Source organism: Hesperophylax consimilis, chromosome 7, assembly GCF_061612785.1.
Source record: "Hesperophylax consimilis isolate HC1 chromosome 7, BYU_Hcon_1.0, whole genome shotgun sequence".
NCBI classification, from domain to species: Eukaryota; Metazoa; Arthropoda; class Insecta; order Trichoptera; family Limnephilidae; genus Hesperophylax; species Hesperophylax consimilis.
Genome location: NC_142842.1, coordinates 15,806,332 through 15,828,069, shown reverse-complemented (window position 1 = coordinate 15,828,069; position 21,738 = coordinate 15,806,332). Strand labels below are relative to the sequence as shown.

The 21,738-nt window shown below is 33.6% G+C and overlaps 1 protein-coding gene across 1 annotated transcript in view; it reads right to left on the bottom strand.

The window, feature by feature from the left end:
• LOC149422371 (uncharacterized) overlaps positions 1–21,738 on the bottom strand; it is a 280,175-nt gene that overhangs the window by 71,242 nt on the left and 187,195 nt on the right. Inside the window, exon 3 of the mRNA XM_089633760.1 lies at positions 8,126–8,399. Within this exon, the coding sequence (XP_089489886.1) occupies positions 8,126–8,354 (229 nt within the window). The 5' untranslated portion in view covers positions 8,355–8,399. The remainder of the gene's footprint in view (positions 1–8,125; positions 8,400–21,738) is intronic.

The following is a 21,738-nucleotide window of genomic DNA, read 5'->3' as shown; positions in this document are numbered from 1 at the left end:
CTTTGCATAAAACCTTGTCTTGTAAATAAAGGATAATAAAACCTTTAATGAAAAATAACAATATTTGACAAATCAAAATATTTCACCATTAAAAATGAAGATATAATATATCTCGATGCCACCTAGTGAGAAACTATGGAATTGACAATACCTTTCCTACAAACATAAAGTTGGTTGTTTTCAGGTGAGCAATAATTTTTTAATTAAATACTAGTGATTATTGAATTATTTGGCTGTAAAAAATAAGCCGACGTAGCACAGTGGTTCCGTGCACCTTACCGGCAATCAGAAGGTGCGGGTTCAATTCTCGTCGGCGGCAATTATTTTTTCTCGTAAGATTTTTTCAATTTATATTTGTGTAAACCTTATCTTGTAAACTTATATTTACCTTTAACAAAAAATTATTAATTATAGATTAACATAAATTATTTATATCTCAAATTTCAGAACATCCTGAAATTCTCATACAACTGTTCAGTATAATAATGATTTGATGTTGCCGTTCTAACGAGAGTTAGTGATGTAGTAATTTGTTTTTTAAACACTTGTTTTATCTTAGTCTGCTCCAGTTTTTAATAAACATGCTCCTGGGTGCGTGCATATATTTAATCTTAACATTTTTAATTTAAGCTACCCAGTTACCTTAAGTACTAATCATGAGATGTGTTTATCTAAAAAAATCTAGTTGCTAAGTGATTGCTACTTATGGTAATTAATATAGTGTACAAATATTGTACTTGGAAAACATTAAAGCTTTATCGTATAAAATCTAGCATCAGAGGTCGTAGGTCTTTAAATATTCTATTAATCATCTTTGTTTACCGATTCTGATGTAACTTTCTAAGAAGGATCCGCAGTGTTGTAATAAAATAATAAAGCGCTGGAAGTCATGGGGTTTTGTACATGCCGATACTTACAGAATTGTTACTTTTATTAATTACCTTCAGGACCAGACTAATAACTTGTGGAACAAATTATCTAGAAATAATTACACAGTTAATTCTAATCTATCTATTTATCCAAAGAAGACTGTCTGTGGCGGGAGGCGTGGCTTTGGTTTTTATATAAATCTATAGATTTATTCCGAAATTGACGAAATTTTGCACACTTGACCTTCAAAACATGACGAAAGTTACGGTTTATTTCTGATTTTGAAAAACGCTGTATGAAACTCCGGCAATTTCAATCCCGGGAGTTCAGTTGGTATTTATATAAATATGTGTTCATAAAAAAACCAGTCTCAGACGCTTTGGGTCACCATTTTTCCTTCAAAATTAATGTGAGGTTATTTTCGACCTTTGCCCTTTCTCTGCAGTATATTTTTTGAGGCTGTTTTTTTTACTTTATTTTTAACATAAACAAGAGGATTTTCTTTATAAACTGACCCAAATAAGGTCTTACAACTTTTAGCACTGAAATAAAAGGGCCAGCATTGGGTTAAATTTAGGACATTGACAAATCCGGTCCAAAAGTAATCCCATCGATTCCTGCCTACATCTGTATGTCTAGGATCAAACCTGGCTTTGGGTTTTAAAGGGATTATGGCTTGTTTCGGAATGGTTTAGCTATTGAATTCCAGGACTTCTATTTATTTTGAAATTATGCGACTAAAGAAGTAAGAAGTCTTACTAAAGTAAAAATTATATTTTTAGATTAGATTAATGGAAAAACTATTTCAATGATTACAAAACGTTTAACATTTTCGCTGATAATATCCATTAGATTAAAATAAAAACGTTGATTATAGAAATTGTTTTTAAGTGAATGCGATCATTTAACAATTTAACATTCTTTTGTTTACAGTTTAACACGGTGACCTTCCAATGGTGACCGGATAAATCATCAATATGATAATTTATCACATCTTTAAAAGTCATGGAAAGTGATGAAACAAAAACTTAATTAACTGGGTTAAGTAGGTTGGGTTAGGTTAGGTTTAATTATTTTTTCATCATTTCTAATGACTTTATATCACTTTTTAAAGGTTTGTTTAATTGTCACTGTGTTGAGTTATCATGGAACCCATTTATATAGTCATTTATGGATATTTGTAATAGTAGTTCTGTGAACAATTTACTCTGCGTAATGTTTATTACTCCGACTTGACAGCTCGCAACAGTCGCAACGCTCATGCTCTGTGGTGGAATAAAAAGGTTCTAACCGGTATGTCTACGATCGTGACACGATTGACTGGACATGGAACACACAAACAAGTTTACAGACACACTAAATGCAAAGTGTTCGAGTTAAAATGGGACTTCGCTACGCTCAGTCAACAATACTTGGTATTTAAAATGTCAGGGAGGTGATTTATTATTGAAAATAATTGGAATAAAAAATTCTTTTAATCGTATCAAGCTCGGGTAGACCTATACGTATACACAAGGTATGTTAGGAAATTGCCTTTAAAACTCTCATTTTTATTCAACATGTAAACCACCTTGTTATCAATTGGTTAAGCGCAATTTTAATTCTGGGATGTTCGGAGTTGGGTTCAAATATGAGCGTCACGTTCTAAGGTGAAACTAGAACTTCGCAGCGGTTCATTCGTAGTGTGGGGTGAATCGTAAACTAGATGGGTTGTGGGTGAAGGGCAGCGGGTGATCAGGGGAAGGGACAAACTACGGGGGAAACGGAAAACAGATCTATGAAAGGGGATTTTGGGGATTTTGCGGATCCTTGCGATTATAAAGAAAAAAATTGTAATACAAAATTGTTGTTTTTTTAATTCAAATGAGGAGATTTCAAAATTACTGAAAAAAATATAACAAGTCGGCGAAGAAGATCAAAGTTTTATCTGATAAGTCTCCATAAAAAAGGTAAAACGGTCCACATCAGCTTAAGTAGCTACCCACAGTTTCGTTTAAAAAAATGTTTACTCGTGAGTTATAAAAAAGGGAAAAACAAATATTTTTCAGAATAAATTGGTTAAGTAAACATAATCTAAAAAAAAAATATTAATGCTCAACAATGAGCAAAATGTAATCTTATGTCTAATTAGATTACGCCGAAAGTCGACACTCAAATAAAAACAAAAAAACACAATTTTATTTCAGCTTAAAAAAACTGAATTATCATTCATTTCCTTCTGCCAAGCATTCTTCGTTGAGGTATGAAATGTTTAATTTCTCCCTTTAAATTCTATCTCCGCAAAAATAATTAAAAAGGAAACCTATTGGCCTGCTGGACTTGAGAGAAAAACAGGCCTAATACTCAGCGGAGTTTTTAATTACGTTTTAGTAAGTTTACGCATACATAATCGTAAATCTCATTTATTCGTCGAGATTTCGATATAACGTAACGCCAAAGGCAGCTATCTCTAAAGAAAGAAAGTAAAAATTGTCCACAAACTTGTTTGAGAATGCAAATTATATTCTAACAACAATCATATCTCATTTAACTCCGAGACCCCGGCTTGAGGGTCTCCGGGCGCTCAGGGGGATCTCAGGGGCTCATGGGGGCTCCGGCTGTTCAAGTTTATTCAAATTCTTTTCCCTGAAATGGAAATCCAGCGCTACTTCGGACGTGAATATTTAATAGACTTTAAGATGGGAAATTCTGTTTGTAGGCTTCAGTGGTATGAAATATTCATATCGATATTTTGAAATATAGAACGTCAATTTTTAAGGCATCAGTGAACAACTTCATGTCTTTGAGATATTCCAACAAACTACATATTTATAACTTGTGCAACGGTGTATCTCAAACTTTTGTTCTTACATTAACTACAATATAATGTAGTTAATTGTAAATGATTTAGTGTAGCTTTATTACGCGGTTAGCTTTTGTCTTATCCAAATAAGAAGAACATACACAATTAAACGCTCTAAAACATGGAAAGTTCATAAATGTATTAAATACAACGAAGAGTTTGTTAGTTTCCTCGTTGAAAAAACTAACAAGATGTCTGAAAATCGAGATCGCTCCTTTGAATGGCGCCCACACTGGAATCGCTGAAAGTTTTCCTAATTAATGTTAAAGTTATCCCCTCATGATGCAGCCCCACCCTCCCACTTCTCCACCCACCACCCCCCAACCCTCGGAGCCGTGGGGACAAAGCGGTGTTTGTGAATCTAAGGAAAGAGATTCAAATAAACGCTTCAAGGAGCACGACCAAAGTTTCCTTTCATCCCCGACCCGGGGGAATCCCATTAAAAATGTTGAATAATTTGGCGAGAATCACGCAAAGGATGTGAGACGTCTTTAGCAGATTTGGAGCCCGCGAACGCCCGATTAGCAATCGATTCAACACTCGGAGATTTCGTTTGAGCAACTTTGCTAGCAGTGCAAAGAGGCCTCGACTAGGTGATTGAAACAACTTTCAATGAATATTATTAAAATTATTTGAAACCCTCCAATAAATTGTTTCTTTCCATGCTTTTGAACTTCGATAATTGATCGTTCGTGCTATATTATTTTTACCTCGTTCGTCGTATTGACAAACGTGGGACTTATTATACCGAAGAATTTCAATTACTATTTACAAGTGAATATGTAAATATAATATTATATTCCCAAGGCTATTTAAAAGCATTTATCTTCCATCATGCTAAGAAGTAAACAAAATAGTTTAGTCTAACCATCTTAAAAACAATTCTCCTACACCGACACTGTTCACGAACTGAAAAATAATGTTTATATAATTATTTTTAACTCTGCTGAAACAAGAGTAATAATATCTGCTACGGAGTATTTTTTAAATGTAATCCGTACATTTTATCCATACTTTAAACATATTTTTTTTTATATTATGTTGAAAGTACATTGCACTATTTTCAAGAACATTTTTTTAAGGATTCGTAGTCATTTTAATTCTGAAAACAGGATTCAGGTTTCACCATTGTTTTGTAATTTTCTGCTAGCGCCTAGTCTAAGCAAATGGAAACTGCTTTTGTAATGCCTGAAAAAATATTGGGAATTCTCTGAAATTCTGTAATTTAAAAAAAAAATATATAGTAAAATTTCAATTACCCGAAAAGGCGGACTACATTGAATTGTAAACATTGCACCAAATCACTGCTATTTTTTAATTGATAATTTAAGTACAATAAAAGATATAAATTTGTTTTAGACCACTTTAATTTTAATTGTACTCTACCGGTTTCGAAAGCACCCTTCCTTCGTCAGGAGAATATCAAAACTGTTTTATTATTCTCCTGACGAAGGAAAGGTGCTCCCGAAACCGGTAGAGTACAATTAAAATTAAAGTGGTCTAAAACAAATTTATATATTTTATTGTAAATTATGACGAGCCACAAAGTAAATGCATATTACAAATATGATCATGTAAGTTTTTGTGCATAGTTTTTATGTGCTTTTCGTCTACCACATTAGTCATATGTCCGTATTATGCCCGTATTACCATACATATGTCTTAAAAAGGTTCTACTGACGTATTGAGAGGCCATAGACAGCAATTATGATACAGTGGACAAATAGTCCATTAACAATATAATATTTTTACACGAATAAGAAACAGAGATGTCGGTGAAAGGAGAGCATATATAAATTATGAGCAATGACAATATACATATAATATAAAAAGTACAGATGGAAGACAATTACAAGTGTCACGAGACAATTACAATTTCAATCCATGAAGAAGGTTTAAACGGTTTTAAAAAATTAAACATTACGTATCGACTGTCGAAATACATTCAGGCTTACACCAAAAAATTGAATGCTGGAGAAGATTTTTGGAGAAAGGAGAATGAAAACCAAAATTAGTGGAATGCTGATTGAGGAACAGCAATTAATTATTTCTGAGTGTACGGGAAGGGACATCGTACTGGATGAGCCGCAACAAATCAGGTGTGTCAGCAATACTGTTGATAATTTTGAATATGCAAATCAGATCAGAGTTCTTTCTACGTTTTTCCAACGAAGAAAAGTTTAAAGTTTTTTTTGTTATTTGTTTTTGGAGTGTTATTCCATGTTGCGCTAACTCCTTCTTTAGCCAACGTTCGGACAACGTTACAGTTTCCATCATCAGGGCAGATGTGACGATGATGAACACTGTAACGTTGTCCGAAACGTTGGTTAAAGAAGGAGTTAGTGCAAAACGGCATAACACCCCAAAAACAAATAACAAAATACTTTTGGCCGTGAAAATCTGTTCAATTTCATCATACGAGTACTCGCCTCTTTCAAGTCCCATCCTCCAAGCAATTCCTCGTAGGAAGCGATGCTGTACGGATTTGATGTGACAAATGTGGACAGCATAGAAAGGATACCAAATTACACTAGCATATTCAAAGTGAGGGCGAACCATCGAGCAGGATAGAGTTTTAAGTGTACTCATACGTTTAAAGTCAGAAATTATTCTATGAATGAAGCCGTGTAGTTTAAGCGATTTGTTGACGATGTTATTAATGTGATCACGGAAAGAAAGTTTGCAGTCTAGAGTGACCCCAAGGTCCTTGATAGATGTGACATTAGATAGACAAACACTATTTAGTTTATAATTAAACTGGACAGGATTTTTGGTTTTATAAAAGGACCAAATTTTGCATTTACCAACGTTAAGTTCCATGCAATTTATTTTGCATCAATCATTAAATGAATCAATATCAAGTTGAAATAGTATACAGTCAAGGTAGGATTTTATTATGTTTAAAATCTTATTATCAACAGCAAAAAATCAGAAGCGTGTACGAGAGAGAACTTTAGTGATATCGTTAGTAAAAAAGTTAAAGAGAAGCGGAGCCAAATGGGCTCCTTGGGGAATGCCGGACGTTACGTCAATGTTAAAGGATTCAAAGTTATTTTTTTTAACCCTTTGTTTTCTATCACTCAAGTAAGAGTAAAAAAATGATAACAATGGGTTTTTTATGCCTATAGCATAAAATTTGGCCATGAGAATCCAGTCATTAACTTTGTCAAAGGCTTTGGAGAAATCAGTGTAGAGGACATCAACCTGAATCCTAACATTTCTTCATTACTTACTGAGTTGATTCGATTAGATTTACTGTACACCGTTTGTCGCTGCTAACGAATGTACCTGATTATTATTAAACCTCGGACTTGATAATATGTTTAGGTATATATTATAATCTGCAGGTAGTATCAATTAGGTACAAAAAGTAGATAGCTACGCTACTTAAGTCAACTGTAATTTGATGAAAACGGTTATTTATGGGTTTGTACAGATTGGCATCAATGGAAAATACGAGTAATTTATTATTTTTCAATAATACGCCACTTTTACTTATATTTTATTTTGTATTTTTATATTTTACTAAACTTTGTACTTGCAATTTCATACTTATATTAATGGCACATGTGCCGTATGTTTTTGTCTTACCTTTTGTATTTTTACATTTTCTCACACTTTATACTTAGTAATTTGTTTGTTTGTTAAACTTGTTACTTTATACCTATGTGTATGGCACCTGTTGTACGTATGTTTTTAAATAAAAATTGATATTGTTTAATACATTTGTTAAATGTGTATAGACATTACCTAAATTCTGTACTTTATGCAGCTGGGTGTTGAATTGTGCAGCTGTCGTAGTGTTCTTGCAATAGTAGTTCTGGCCGGTATATGAAAGTTTATGAGCTGCAGCAAATCAGGGCTGTCAATTTTACTGTGCAAGTTTTTACATAAAAACACTAGATTGGAAAAAATTATACTGTCACTCAAATTTAATAAATTCTCTAATCGTAACAGATAAGCGTAGTTTAGTTGTTCTATCGGCATATTTAGTTTGATTTGATTGATTTGATCGCATTTTGGAACAGCTCTTGTGTCTCCCTTACTGTAGGTTAGAACTATGAACGAAACGGTAAAATAAAAATACCGAGCTTAACAATTAAATACATAAGTTAACCACAGAATAATTAAAATATACACCTCTATGAAACCAAAGTTTCCAACCGCAATTTGAGAAAATTTAATGATACTTTTTGAGTTCTTCATTCATTGTTTTCATATCAAACGACAAAAAAAAACAGTTATTAGTTTTCGTATTCGATCAGAAATATCCCATTTACTTGGATTTTATTGAGAAGCGTAAATGCACTCAAATTCTTTTATTTTCAGACAGCATCCTAAAGAAATGTAACGGTCAATACACCAGAGGTCCGAACGGTTAAAAAAACTTTAGAGATAATGAAAAAGAATTACCTGTGCAGTATCTCGGCTCATCGCTCCCATCTCCGCAGTCATCGTTCCCGTCGCAGTAGCGGTCCAGGCGCACGCATCGCCCGCTGCGACAAGGGTACTCGCTGATGCGGCAGGCGGTGGCCGTGGCGGCGAGGTGCGCGCCGAGCAGTGCGGCCAGCGAGGCGGCCAGCAGCGCGGTCAGCAAGGCGGCCCGCGCTCGCTGTGCCGCCCGCTCCCGCAGCGCGGTCATAGCGCGGCCGGTTTGGCCGGTAACCGTTTAGTCCGCACCGTGCTTCTGGAACAACAAAGAAATATATTTTTTTAAATTCTGTTTTGAAAATTTATATAAAATGAACTATGTAAGAATAGAGAGAAATAGTGCCTCCAAATATCTAAACGACTCATTCCAACAGCAAGAGCTAGAGCGAGAACGTATCTTCATAATAATAATTAGGTATCCATTCATTACAACACTTTTGTATATCACACCCCGTTTGTGTAGGGTGCTCATTAGATAAGCCATATTACACGATGTTTGTGTAGGGTGTCCATTAGACAAGCCATATTACACGACGTTTGTGTAGGGTGTCCATTAGACAAGTCATATTACACGACGTTTGTGTAGGGTGTCCATTAGACAAGCCATATTATACGACGTTTGTGTAGGGTGTCCATTAGACAAGTCATATTAGCCATTAACCTTCTACATATTACACATACAGGAACTTTTTTGTAAATCTTTGTTAACGCTTATTATTTTTTTATTTAATTATTTTTTATGTAAAACGAAAAAAGTGAAATGACAATAACCTTCAAAGTTAGTTTCTGTAATTAAATATGTTTTTGATTTCATAAGTGGCATTTTTATAGTTTACAAGAAACATCCGCCGCCCCGAAAACCATTTATTGGATAACCAATAGACCCTTTGACATCTCCAACTGGTCTTGTATATCCGCTACTCCTGGATTCACTGATCACTAGATTCCTACCCAACCCTCATAACTTTTACGTTCCCAGAATTTCCACTCCGTCCTTTTCATAATATAACATAAACCCTTAGAGAAATTATTTTTCTCGGGGCCTGTGTGGGGTTAGTGTAAAAAGAAAAATAAAATATTTATGATGAAAAATTCATATTTTTAATCGCATATGTTTATTAATAATATTAAAATATGGAAGGTCTTTCATCTGCTTCAAAAACAGCATTTCATTTTGGAATAAGTATATAAACAGCGAATAAATTGGAAAATCAATGTCAACCGGGAATATTTCTAAGTAAATCCAGAACCTGATATATAATTTAAAATTACTCAATTATTTTGACAAAATCTCATAATTTCTCAAGGGAAGCAACAAAACTAAATTACAATGTATTCTTTCCTAGACATCAAAGGCCTGGTTCCTCGAGAGGGAGGCCAAACAATTCATTCAATATTTTGCAAACATTGTTGGAGCGCTGCAGTAGCCCTGAAAATACAACTCGTTATATGACTATAACATAAGGATAACATAAAATAGATTCGGTGAAATATACGTAAATGTTTTGAACGGCTACGCTAATCGAAACGCTCAACCTCAAAGCTTAAAATTTTCTCAATTATCTTCATTTCTAACTAGAAATTTTTCCGAGAATATCCAGTTTGAATCACAACAGACCTTTACATAGTTCCGTCATAATTACAATATGACCATAGCCACGGCGGAAATACATGTATTTATACAAATTAGCCAATACTGGAAACCACGACATGTGGCATGATGGCCGGACATCGCAACCGCTCGCCCATCCAACACACATTGTAAATAATTATCTTTTACCATCACACCACCAATCAGGAGATCAATCAGAGTCATGCATTTATGACATTTGAATAATCCAATTACGTGGTTTTGAGCCATCACTGTGCAGGTCATATGTAATACAAAGCAGAGATGATGAAAGAATGCACTCAAACTAAATAATTCATTCTGACAAAAAATACGCTGTTGTCTCTAGGTAAGTAAATAATCTTCAGCATTATGACACATTCAAACAACTGTTTTCTACTTAATAACCATGTTTAGACGAGTACAATTTATACACATAACATTTGGAGGAGGGGTCAGCAAGGATGGTATACAATGATTTTATTACAATTATGTTAATTTGTAGATTATCTAGTTTGTTTTTATGCACATTTTTATTGTATAATAAAATCTTTTATCAGGGTTTAATTCAACTCGTTACCAGTGTTAACTTAATTTCGTGTTATTTTTTATTATTTAACTGTGGATTTTTCATAAAAAATATTTTTTTTATATATATCTCATTTTAATTATAATGTGGTTATAATTTCCACTTTGTGACCATAACATATAATTTTTAATTTGTGTTTTTTTTTAAATATTCTTTTTGGCTTTTGAATCTGTCAAAGTGAAAGTATTTTTCATTTTTTTTATAATTATATTTCTTATTCCTTTTTTATCACAATATTCAAATAGCATTACCTTCGAAAAAGAAAGGTTTTGAAGTAACTACAAATATTTTTTTTATTTTCCTTACTTTTATTACTATAAAGGGATTGCTGTACAAACTCATATGAATTGTGAAATAAAAACGATATAAACAAAATCCCATCATCCCATCTTAGTTGCCAAGTCGTGTTTCACGTCTGAATTTCCAACGGTCACGACGAAGATGGAGAAACACAAATAATTGATCGTATCATTGTAATCATTGTATGCACATGATTTTATTACAATTACGTGTATTCTCCCATCTTAGTTGCCAAGTCGTGTTTCACATCTGAATTTCCAACGAAGATGGAGAAACACGAATAATTGATCATATCATTGTAATCATTGTATGCCATTCCTGTTAACCCCCACCCTCCCCCAAACTTAATGTGCATAAAACGTAGTATAACGTAATAAATATAATTGTATCAGTCTGAAAATGGCTATAATAAGCTGAAACCAGTAACGATCAAAAAATAAAATAAGTGGAAAAAAATTGTTTTAATATATCAGTATAATGGAATTCCACCACGAATTGTCGGTGTCAAAAATAGAAATATTACCTCCAATATTATTTTGATTCGACTATCAGCTCGATGGAGTTTTTGAAGAAATAAGACATTCTTTTGGTATCCAAGGTAATGTTCAGTTTAAAATATTCGCTAATATTGCAAAATGTAGGTATTACAGTTAGTTGTAACATTATATACCTAACTCGATTTCTCTCGTTATGTAATTCAAAGGACAACCTATTTTTGTAAAATGATACGCGGGACACTTTTGTAAAACGAATTAAATGATATAAAAAACTTAATGTTAAATGATTCGCAATACGTTTTTTTGGAAACATTTATAACTTCAATCCGAGTGTGAAGTTAGACACATTTTCTTGCAAACATGTCAAACTTCAATCCGAGTGTGACGTTAAACGCTTTTTCTTTTAAACATGTCTAACTTCAATCCGAGTGTAAAAATTTTTAATAGTTTTTATTGTTCTTTTAAAGGTTTGGTATGAACAAATAAACTAAACGATCTACCTGTAACGGTAAGACAAGAGATCCTGGGTTCGATTCCTAGTTCTGTTTTTTTTTGTCCCTTTTCTTTTTATTTTTCTGTCTTGTTCTGTTTCATGTTCCGCTTAGATTTATTAGTATTATCATCTTCTTCAGTGACAAATGTGGTATGTATTTGTAATCATAAGACTATAAATAAAATCAATGAAAAATTATTTTTAAGTCTCGAGGGAACCAATAAATTAAACCAGGCGTATATAATTTTACGAGCCCATAAAAAATATGATTTCAAATTATACTTGTATTCAATATTCCAATTCGCTTTACGAAAATATGCTTAAAATAACTGCCATAATATTTATCGCGTGTTTCAGGTTCCTCGGGAATTGGCGTTGTTGATACTTTCTGTTTCCTCTGTTTTTTCCTCGGAAATTGATTAGGAGAAATGTTTCAGGCTTTGTTTCAGACTTACCTAAATATGTTTTAGTGAATTTCTCTTGTATTTAACTCATAGGTACTTAATTTTACGTAGAAAAGGTTGCCGAGGTCTATGACACTTATGGCGAACAATACTACGAATAACATAGGTTAATTCTGAAATTCGTACGTGAATTTTATCAAAATACGTATTGTTTTTTAATGTTTGGATCATACCGTCTCTGGCGTTTTGCTACCCCGTTTGCAGCGCGATAGCTTAGCAATATGGAGAGGTTGACTGTGATGAGATAAAACACCTAACTTACAATATACTGATTCATTATATGAAAAGCTCGCCCACAAATGTGTCAAATGGAGTTATAAATGCCATATTTTTCTTAGTTAATAGACATACATATTTAACCCGTAAATTCATCTTGTCCGGTTTTCAACGCTTAAAATATTAATTTTTATTTATAATCCCATCAAAGTCATCCTAATCCTATCAAATTTTTGTTATACATAAAATATAAAAAATAATTTTTTCTTAAGATAAAGTTTTATTTTACTAAGAAAGCCTGCTCAAATCGAAAATTGCTAAATTTACTTTAAAATAAGTGTTTTTGTTGGAATTTGTTTATAAAAACACCACTTTGCAAAATTTTAATATTTTTTTTTGTTCCATATTTGATTGTTTTTTAATTTTTTTTTAATTACAATGCTTAGATACATAGTTTTTACTAATTACTTCAGAACTAGGTTGGGTGTACAAGTGGGGTTTCTCAATTATGTGAATCTAATTGCATTATGTCATGGAAACGTGCTCAAAAATACTTGCTTGAGTTGCACGGTAGATATATTAAAAATAAAAATATGAATGTGGAGTTTCTAATTCTGTTATTTTCACAAAGGAAACGAGTTGTAATTTTTGGAAGGATACAATTTATTTATTTTGAGAGAGTAGAGTTTTTTATGGGACGGACACTGGGTTTTCCATTTGACACACAAGAGGGATTAAAAAATGCTCTAACATATTCCTATGACTCTACATGTACTGTACAATGTACACATGTTCAGTGAAAATACAAAGTAATTGTATCACAATTCAATGTATGTATGTAACAGGTGCAATCATACTCAGTTTCTCATTTTCCTTCGTTCGCGCATCACTACGTCAGCGTTGGTATCAATATCAATGCAAAACCTGTTTCATTTTGAAACTTCCTCGTCATCATCATTCCAACATCTTCAATTTTAAAGGGTTCGTGCATCAGCTTCTTGGATTCAACAATATTTAAGCAAAATTTCTCGCTTATCGATCAATTTAAGCAACATATCTCGCTTATCAATACGCAAGCAACATTTCACGCTTATCAATCAATAAAAGCAGCATTTATTGATGGCAATTTTTGCTTGTGCTATACACGATACATTGTTGAGCTGCACTTTCATCTAAAACTGGTTATTCGTTGTCAGGTTATTCGTAATCCGGGAATGATTGTTTCTTTTTAAAATTCTTGTTGGCTGTCTGTTTCAATTTTCACGTCGCCTTTCTTTGTTCAGTTATGAACGTATTCAGGGTCGATGCTTCTTAATATACCTTTACCTTCAATATTTCGTTCGAGCAAAAGCTTTTTAATAGCGTTCCTACTGCTCCCAACGTCTCGAGACAATGAGACTATGGTATCCCCTAATGGGGTTTATTGTGAGGCTGAAAGTAATATGGAGGGAAAGGATACGAAAAGAGGAAGGTGGGGAAGTACTTGGATGTTCAGAGCTGGTCACCAAATACGGCCAAAGCCATTCCAAGCAACGTTCCAATTATTAATGATGGTCTCACACCAGGGCGATATTTAGAGATCATTCTGGAACGAGCCGCAAATATTCAACATATTATTGAAATAATACAAATAAAATTTACTGACTCACCGCTGGGATATGAACCCATGACCTACGGATTGATAATCGAGAGCCTTACCCTTCGAAAGCGGAGACCGTCAAAGTTACTTTATTGTGGTCTTACGTGATATTACATTACGGTTACCGGATAAATCATCACAATGATAATTCATCACATGTTTAAAAAATTATATAAAGTCATGGAAAGTGATGAAACAAAAACTTTATTAACTGGATTATGTAGGTTAGCTTAGGTTAGGTTAAAAAAAATCATCCTTTCTAATGACTTTATATCACTTTTTAAAAGTGTGTTGAATTGTCTCTGTGTTGAGTTATCATGGAACCTTACATTACATGGCATTACGTAATATTACATTTAATATGACATACGTAATGATTTTTTACTCTATAATTTTTTCGTTCAAATTCTTAATTTTTAGTGAGACTAGTTTGTAACATTTCACAGCATAGAGATAATTCCATGGCCATAGAAGATTGCTCTGCCCTTCATCGCTTACCGTATAAATTAGAAGGTTATTTTAGTGACTTTTTTTCTTTCTAGTTAACTAAATTACGACGAAAATTGTATGGCATCTTCTAATTTATTTATTTTACGTATTTACCATATATATATTTTTCCCATATACTTCTAACTTATTTCATATTGCAGCGTGAATAAAGCTTTTATTTTTTAAATTCAAACTAGCTTCTATGATTGATTTTCAGCTTCCGAATTAAAATATATTTGAAAATATCATTCGAATTTCTTTTTTTTTCTTCTAAAATAACCTGCAAATAAAAGTGTACACAAAAGTGAATAAGAATAAGTGAAACAAATTGAAGCCGACTCTCATACAAATAAATAATCATGAAAAACTATTGAAATAATGTTTTGCATATTACTTATTGTGCATAATATTCAAGTTTATATGCAGCTTGTATTTTGAAACGCAGAAACTTTTAACAAAATTAAATTTTAAAGTCTGGATATATATCGTTATGTTTTTCAAGTGACAGCTTTTATAGTTACGTCTGTGAGGTAATCACATTCTGAAAGTAATTAAATTGTTTAAGGGTAGGTACCCAACACACAACTGGAACAAATTGTTACATAAATATTAATAACTTTTGTTGGAGTTCATTACGAGATGAATTATTAAGTTTCAAAAGACTTAAAACCTTTATAAGTACAGTTTTCTACTTCTTCTCGTTCCATCTTCTCTCGGAGACTGACTAACATCGCGGTAATCTTCACCCGGAAAACCCTGAAAACCTGCCCAAGTGTTAGTCATGTAGGTTTCATAAAACGGGATGATATTGTTGAGTCCTAGGTACGAGAATTGTGTTGAGTTATCGTGGAACGAACCTTACCTATCCTATTAAAACATAAATAATTACATTTAATTTGGGAGGCGGATTTGGTACCGCTGCCCTGGCTACCATTTATTGGATATCCAACACCTCTGCTATAGGTCACTCCAAGTGGTTCGCTACGTTTGGTGACTTTGCAGGGATGACTGAGTTCATCGGGTGTGGTGTGTCCAAGAGAGGCTGTTTCTGGTAGACTTTTTGACCACTCCTACTGGTCTCTCAACCCATCGTCTTGCGCCGCAGTGAGAGGGATATATTCATATTTTACTGCTCAGTGGCTGAGTTGGCATTGCGTTTGGGTCCAACTCTGACGTCAGGCGTTCGATTTTTTTTAATTTTTTTTTATAGTGAATACCTCACAAGAGTCCCAACTGCTCCCGTCTGGAGCCAGTGAGACTATGGCATCCCCAATTGGGGGATGTTGTGAGGCTGAAGGTAAGTGGGGAAAGAAAAGAGGAAGGTGGGGAAGTACCTGGCTATTCAGATCTAGTCACTAAACACGGCTAAAGCCATTTGGAGCAACGTTTCAATTCTGAATGGTGGTCTTACACCAGGGCGATACTGGTAGTATCTTCCACTCTGGAACGTGCCGCAAATATATTATATATTATTTTAATTAATTAATTGTGAAATAACACAAATTAATCAAATAAAATTTATTTGCGCACGCCGGGTTCGAACCCGCGACCTTCGGAATGGCAGTCCAATGCGTTACCACTGGACTATGCCGGCCGCCGAAATTCCGAGATTCCTAAAGTCCTCCATTTAATTTTTCGCTAAATGTGATAGTGGGAGATTTTAAAATGTTGTCAGACTATTCGTAACCTGGGAATGTTTGTCTTTCTTTATTTTTTTATGTAATATACTTCCCTTCTGGACACACTGATGCCTAGATTTCTACACAGAACTTTCTTTCATTAAAAAGACCCTCCACTCAGCATCCCAAAAGATGATATAAACCCTAAGGGAAATCATTTTTCTCAAGACCTCCCGTGTGGATTAATTTTCTTTTTTAAATCTTCAAAAATATAGCAATCCCCTTGTGAATTGAACAACCCACTCCGCTTCGCGCAAAAGACAGCAAATCCCAACTCTTTATTACATCCTTATTTTGTACATCTTTATTTTTTTACATCCTGTGAATTTATTTCGTATAAACAAAGGCAATGAACCGTGAAATATGTCATATGGAAAAGTTATGTTTTATTCACGTGGACGGGAAATAATGTCCCTCGCTTTATCTACAATCTACCGGGCTGGCGTATTTTATTTGCGAATTTCAAACGGAATCAATTTGAATCAATGTTTTGTATTTGGAACACCCTTTTCGCGAAACAATATCTGCGCTGTATTCACTAAACAAAGAAAGTAACTGCTATTCATTTTATTTTGCTAGGAGGTGGAATAAAATATTATTACCGTATTACTTAATCCGGGGTATTTTTTATTTCGAATTTTTACTGAAATTTTAAAGCTACAAAACTACATTTTTAATGAAAACATTACAAGATTAAGAATATCTCATCAGACGTTATTTTAAATACTCGCACTACAAACGGAAAAGGTTGCAGAAAAAATATGAAAACTTGAAGGCTCAGCAAAGGATCGAATCCATAACGTACTCACTTTGGACCGCTCCACCAACTTACCGATCTATCTTTACTTTGAATTCTAGCTCAAATGGGACAACAACTGACTGAAAAGCGAACAATTATAATGTAATGTAATTTAAAAGAAAATAATTTTGACGGCCTCCGTGATCGAGGGGTAATGCTCTGTACTGGCAATCCGGTGGTCGCGGGTTTAAATCCCTCTGTGCGCAAGAAAATTTTATTTAATTAATATGACCTGTCGGTGGCCGAGTTGACATCGCGTTTGGGTCCCACTCAGGCGTAGTGTGTTCAATTCCTCGGCTGGCTAAGTCCTCCATCACAACACAAGCAACATTTTCAGCTTACTGTGGTGGTAGTAGGAGATTTTCAAATATTGTCAGGTTATTCGTAACCCGGGAACGTTTGTCTTTCTTTTTACAAAAATAAAAAAAAAGTGTTATTATACGATTAAATCAATAAAAAATAATTTCAGGTATATTTGCAGTACGTTTCTGAGTGGAATGTACTCTCAGTATCACCCTGGTGTATGACTACCATTCAGAATTGAAAATTTGCTTGAAATGGCTTTAGTTGTGTTTGGTGACAAAACACTTACATTCCCCACATTCCAATACCTTCAGCCGCTCAACAAATCCTCATAAGGGATGCTATAGTCTCACTGGCTCCAGACGGTTGGGAGCAGTATTGTATTTACATAAAAATGTAATTCATTTAAATAAAAATAAAACACTTTGTTTAAAAACCACGAATTATTATAAATTTTATTGAGAACGTTTTCGTTTGGTAGAAGCATCTTCAGGGTTCAAAATTTAATTAATCCAAATGAGTTAAATTTTTAACCCTGAAGATGCTTCTACCAAACGAAACCGGTCGGCTTTAATACAATTTACAGTAATTCGTGATTTTTAAACAAACTGTTTTATTTTTATTTAATAATATGTCAAACCACGAAGTGACTAACTAAAGTGACGAAAATATAATTCATTTAATTTTCAATTAATTTATTATTTATTAATTTAATGCTTTATTGATTATAAATTAAGTAGTCTTAATCTAGGCGTAATCTTTTAATTTGAATCTGTATTTCATTTTGAATTAATTGATCATAAATTAATTTATCATAATTTTAATTAAAAAATAAAATATTTTATCATTAATTTATTAGTGTTTATCCTATATCTAATATTTTTCTTAAATAAGTGTACTGTAAATTGTTCTTCTACTTTTAATATGTTTATTGTATTATTGCATTAATTGAATTTTCTTACGTATGCGGATGCCTACTTTAATATTCTCATCGAGTGCCAATTTAGAAAACTACGTTCAATTTATCTTGTAAACATTTAGTTAGTCCAAAAGGACTAAGACTGTTTTACAGCATATTTCGTTACGTCTTGAGAAACATAATTTCATCTGGAATAAAATGTCTTCACAAAGCAAGGGAAGTAAGTGGGCACTCAAAGAGCACATAAATGCTTCAAACATTCTTCAGAGAAAACCTTCATAAATATTCTATACGGCCAGTAGCCAATGTAAACTATAAAAAGTGATAACCCCATTATTTACTTTTCTCAACAAATAATAAGAATTCCGGCGTCTTATGGGACTGGGAGTATTTCCCAGATTTTCCTTTGAGATATATTCAACCTCACTCTGACGTCTGTGAGATATAAAGCAAAGGCTTTTAGTTCCACAAAACACTGTACAAGTGGACACCTTATAGGCTCAGGAGGTGTTTTCATTCGTTGAGGTAATCTAATAAGTGGCCCAGAAATGAAAGAAGCATGGTCACTGAATACAAGTTGCCAGCTTTCTAAATTAACCTGAGACATTTAGTTAAATAAACACCTCAGCTTTTTATTCCACGGGAGTTATTATTTTATTTATTTTTTGTTAGGTAACTTCTCTTTTCAAGTCAAGCTTACTTTATTAAGAAAGGCGTTTTTTTATTCAAATAAATTTCACACCGGTTTTACTAATTGCAGACAACTGTAACTTTATAAATAAACTGTACACGTATTTGTTTCAACATAACAATGCATTAATTATGTGAACACATTTTATTGTCTGTGGCTACACATGTCAGTTCGAATAACCAAATCAGCTGGCCTATTTGTGCAAATATGTGATGTCCATCATTAGTTTTTTTATGTCACCCGTTAAGGGGTGGATACTGTGGATAGGTCCTTGCCCCTGCAATAACACAGGCAGTTTTTTGCGTCGTTATGTTTCCCTTTGAATTTATAGAATATTGATGCTTTTGTTGTGTACCATATTATTCCACCTTTATGAATGTCTCCATTAATGTGATTTTGTTCGAATTTATCATATGTTTTCTGCTGAAATTTCATTACTGTTCACTACAATACTTATCCATCCTCCACTTCAATATGTATGTTACTAATTCTTGTCTTTTTATCTCTGATTTGGTTTTAGTTTTCTTATGGAGTTTTTTACATATATATAGCTTCGTTTAGTTACAAAAATAGAGTCCTTGTAGTGCGCCTTGAAGGAGTAACAGTTTTTTAGGGCGGAAAACTGTTCCATCATTATAAATGGATTCTTATCATATTGCTAATCGTGTTAAAACAACCAGTGAAGACCCGTGAAAAGCCATGGAGGTACTACTGCATACTATATCTCGTGTTCCACTATTATCACGCTAGTAGCAGTGCGCGGGAACCAGATTCGGTAATTTCCGGTCGTTCGGTGTTAGAGCTTTGAAAGCGAAATTGGTCTAATTGGAAGTAAATAATCACTTAATATTTCATCCATGGGGATAGTCTAAATTCCCGAAAATCAGTTCCAAATTTTGAAAATTGGGTGACCGGATAAATCATCAAAATTATAATTCACCACATCTTTAAAAAGTTATATTAAGTCATGGAAAGTGATGAAACAAAAAATGTATTAACTGGGTTATGTAGGTTAGGTTAGGTTAGGTTTAAAAATTTTTTCATCGTTTCTAATGACTTTATTTAACTTTTTAAATGTGTATTGAATTGTCTATGTGTTGAGTTATCATGGAACCTTTTAAATTATAGATAGGCACTTCATCGCTTGTCTGAAAATTCAAACATACTCTTCTAATTTTTAAAATGACGATGCTTACGTTGGAATTAAAATTTTTATAGCTCATTAAATTGGAGTTGCAGATAGAGTCAAAACTGAAATCATTTTTCTATCGTAATAATCGCAAGTAAGTAGCAAGTATTGACACAGTACGAATAATGTTTTTCTATGTTCCGTATGCTTCTATTTTTACTCATAAAGACAAAATGGGTAGAACCTTCTTACAAGCAACCTTCGCTCGATCACCTTTTTTTTACAAAACCTGTGTCATCCAATATGTATTATTATTAAATTAAATGAAAAGAAAAATTGTTGTAATTTATTTTTTAACTATTCATATTATTTAATAAATCCCAATTTCTTGCGCTACATTAAATAATTTATTTATAACTCCCCACACCTAGATTAGATGTTTAGATTTTTTTATATAAGCTAAAAACGTGCCTTTTTCTTCATATTTTTATATTGTATCGACATTATTTCATTGACGAGATAAAATAGATTCTTTCGCTATCGTAACAATATTTTTACAACTAAGTGCTTAAGTGTGTTTTTCTTCGAGGAAATCTTTTATCGGAGACAGATGACAAATGCCTTTTTATCTTTTGATATTTAACGGCCCACGTGTTAAGTGGTATATTGACAAAGTACAACATCGACAGTACATTCTTACCTCTTCGGTTCATCTTAATGTATTTGTAGTTTGAATTGAACACTGGAACACAAACTGTAAGATTTTTTTTAAATTGTTCCTTGAGACCAGTCGTCCTCAAAGTGGTATCCAGGGGTTGACTTCGACATGCAGTTGGTCCATGGAAATGAAAAAAAAATGGGGGCCTACGAGATTGAATCCCATTTAGGCAGGCCGTCACAACAATTTTGGCTTTGTGTAAATGTATTAATCCACATAACACAGATAGTACCTATCTAGGCACTTATGTAATACTTTCTTGGATTAAATATATACATTTCCTAATTATTATGTGTCTTTTTCGCAGATCGCAGTACATGTAAAAACAATAGTAGCGACGCGTTGCGCTCATACACATTGCGAGGATGAAAACATTTTAGTCTACGTTCAACATTTAAAATTCCTTCTCACACACTTAAACTAGGTTTGATGATATATCGTCTATGGGAATATCACAGTAGATTATCAATCCATACGGCGAAATTGAGGACTCGTTTGTCGTGCTACAAGAAGAACTGATTAATCGCCAAGTTAAGAAAGGGATATCAGAAATCCTGGCTTGATAATGACAAACCTGTTACATATTCTGCATTATAGACTATCGCGAGAAAAGTTATGATAGCTTTTCCATCTTCATAGCTCGTGAAAGGAAGTTTTAACGCAGTTCCCAATCTATTTACAAAAAAATAAACAGATTGTGAATCACTTTCCAAGGAGATTTATGCAGCGATCACAGGAGTTGTACTCTCAATACTATTTTTGTCCCAGCTCCAGACCCTCTGTCCTAGTGTGAACATTAGTTTGGAATACAAGACAATGAACCAAGACACTGTCTCAGAGATAGATGGGCAAGCTATCTCCACAGGATAGTGTCTTACCCCCACCACCGCGCCAGCGTCGTTGTCCGCGGGTAAACGCATTTTTAGGACGGTAGGACAATAGTCAGTCGCTCCGCGCGCACGTATCTTGGTATTACGTATCACGGTATCTCTCGGTGCTCGGATATCGTATTTCGGCTTAAAAATGTCGCGTAATTAGAACACTAAAATTCATCATGCTGT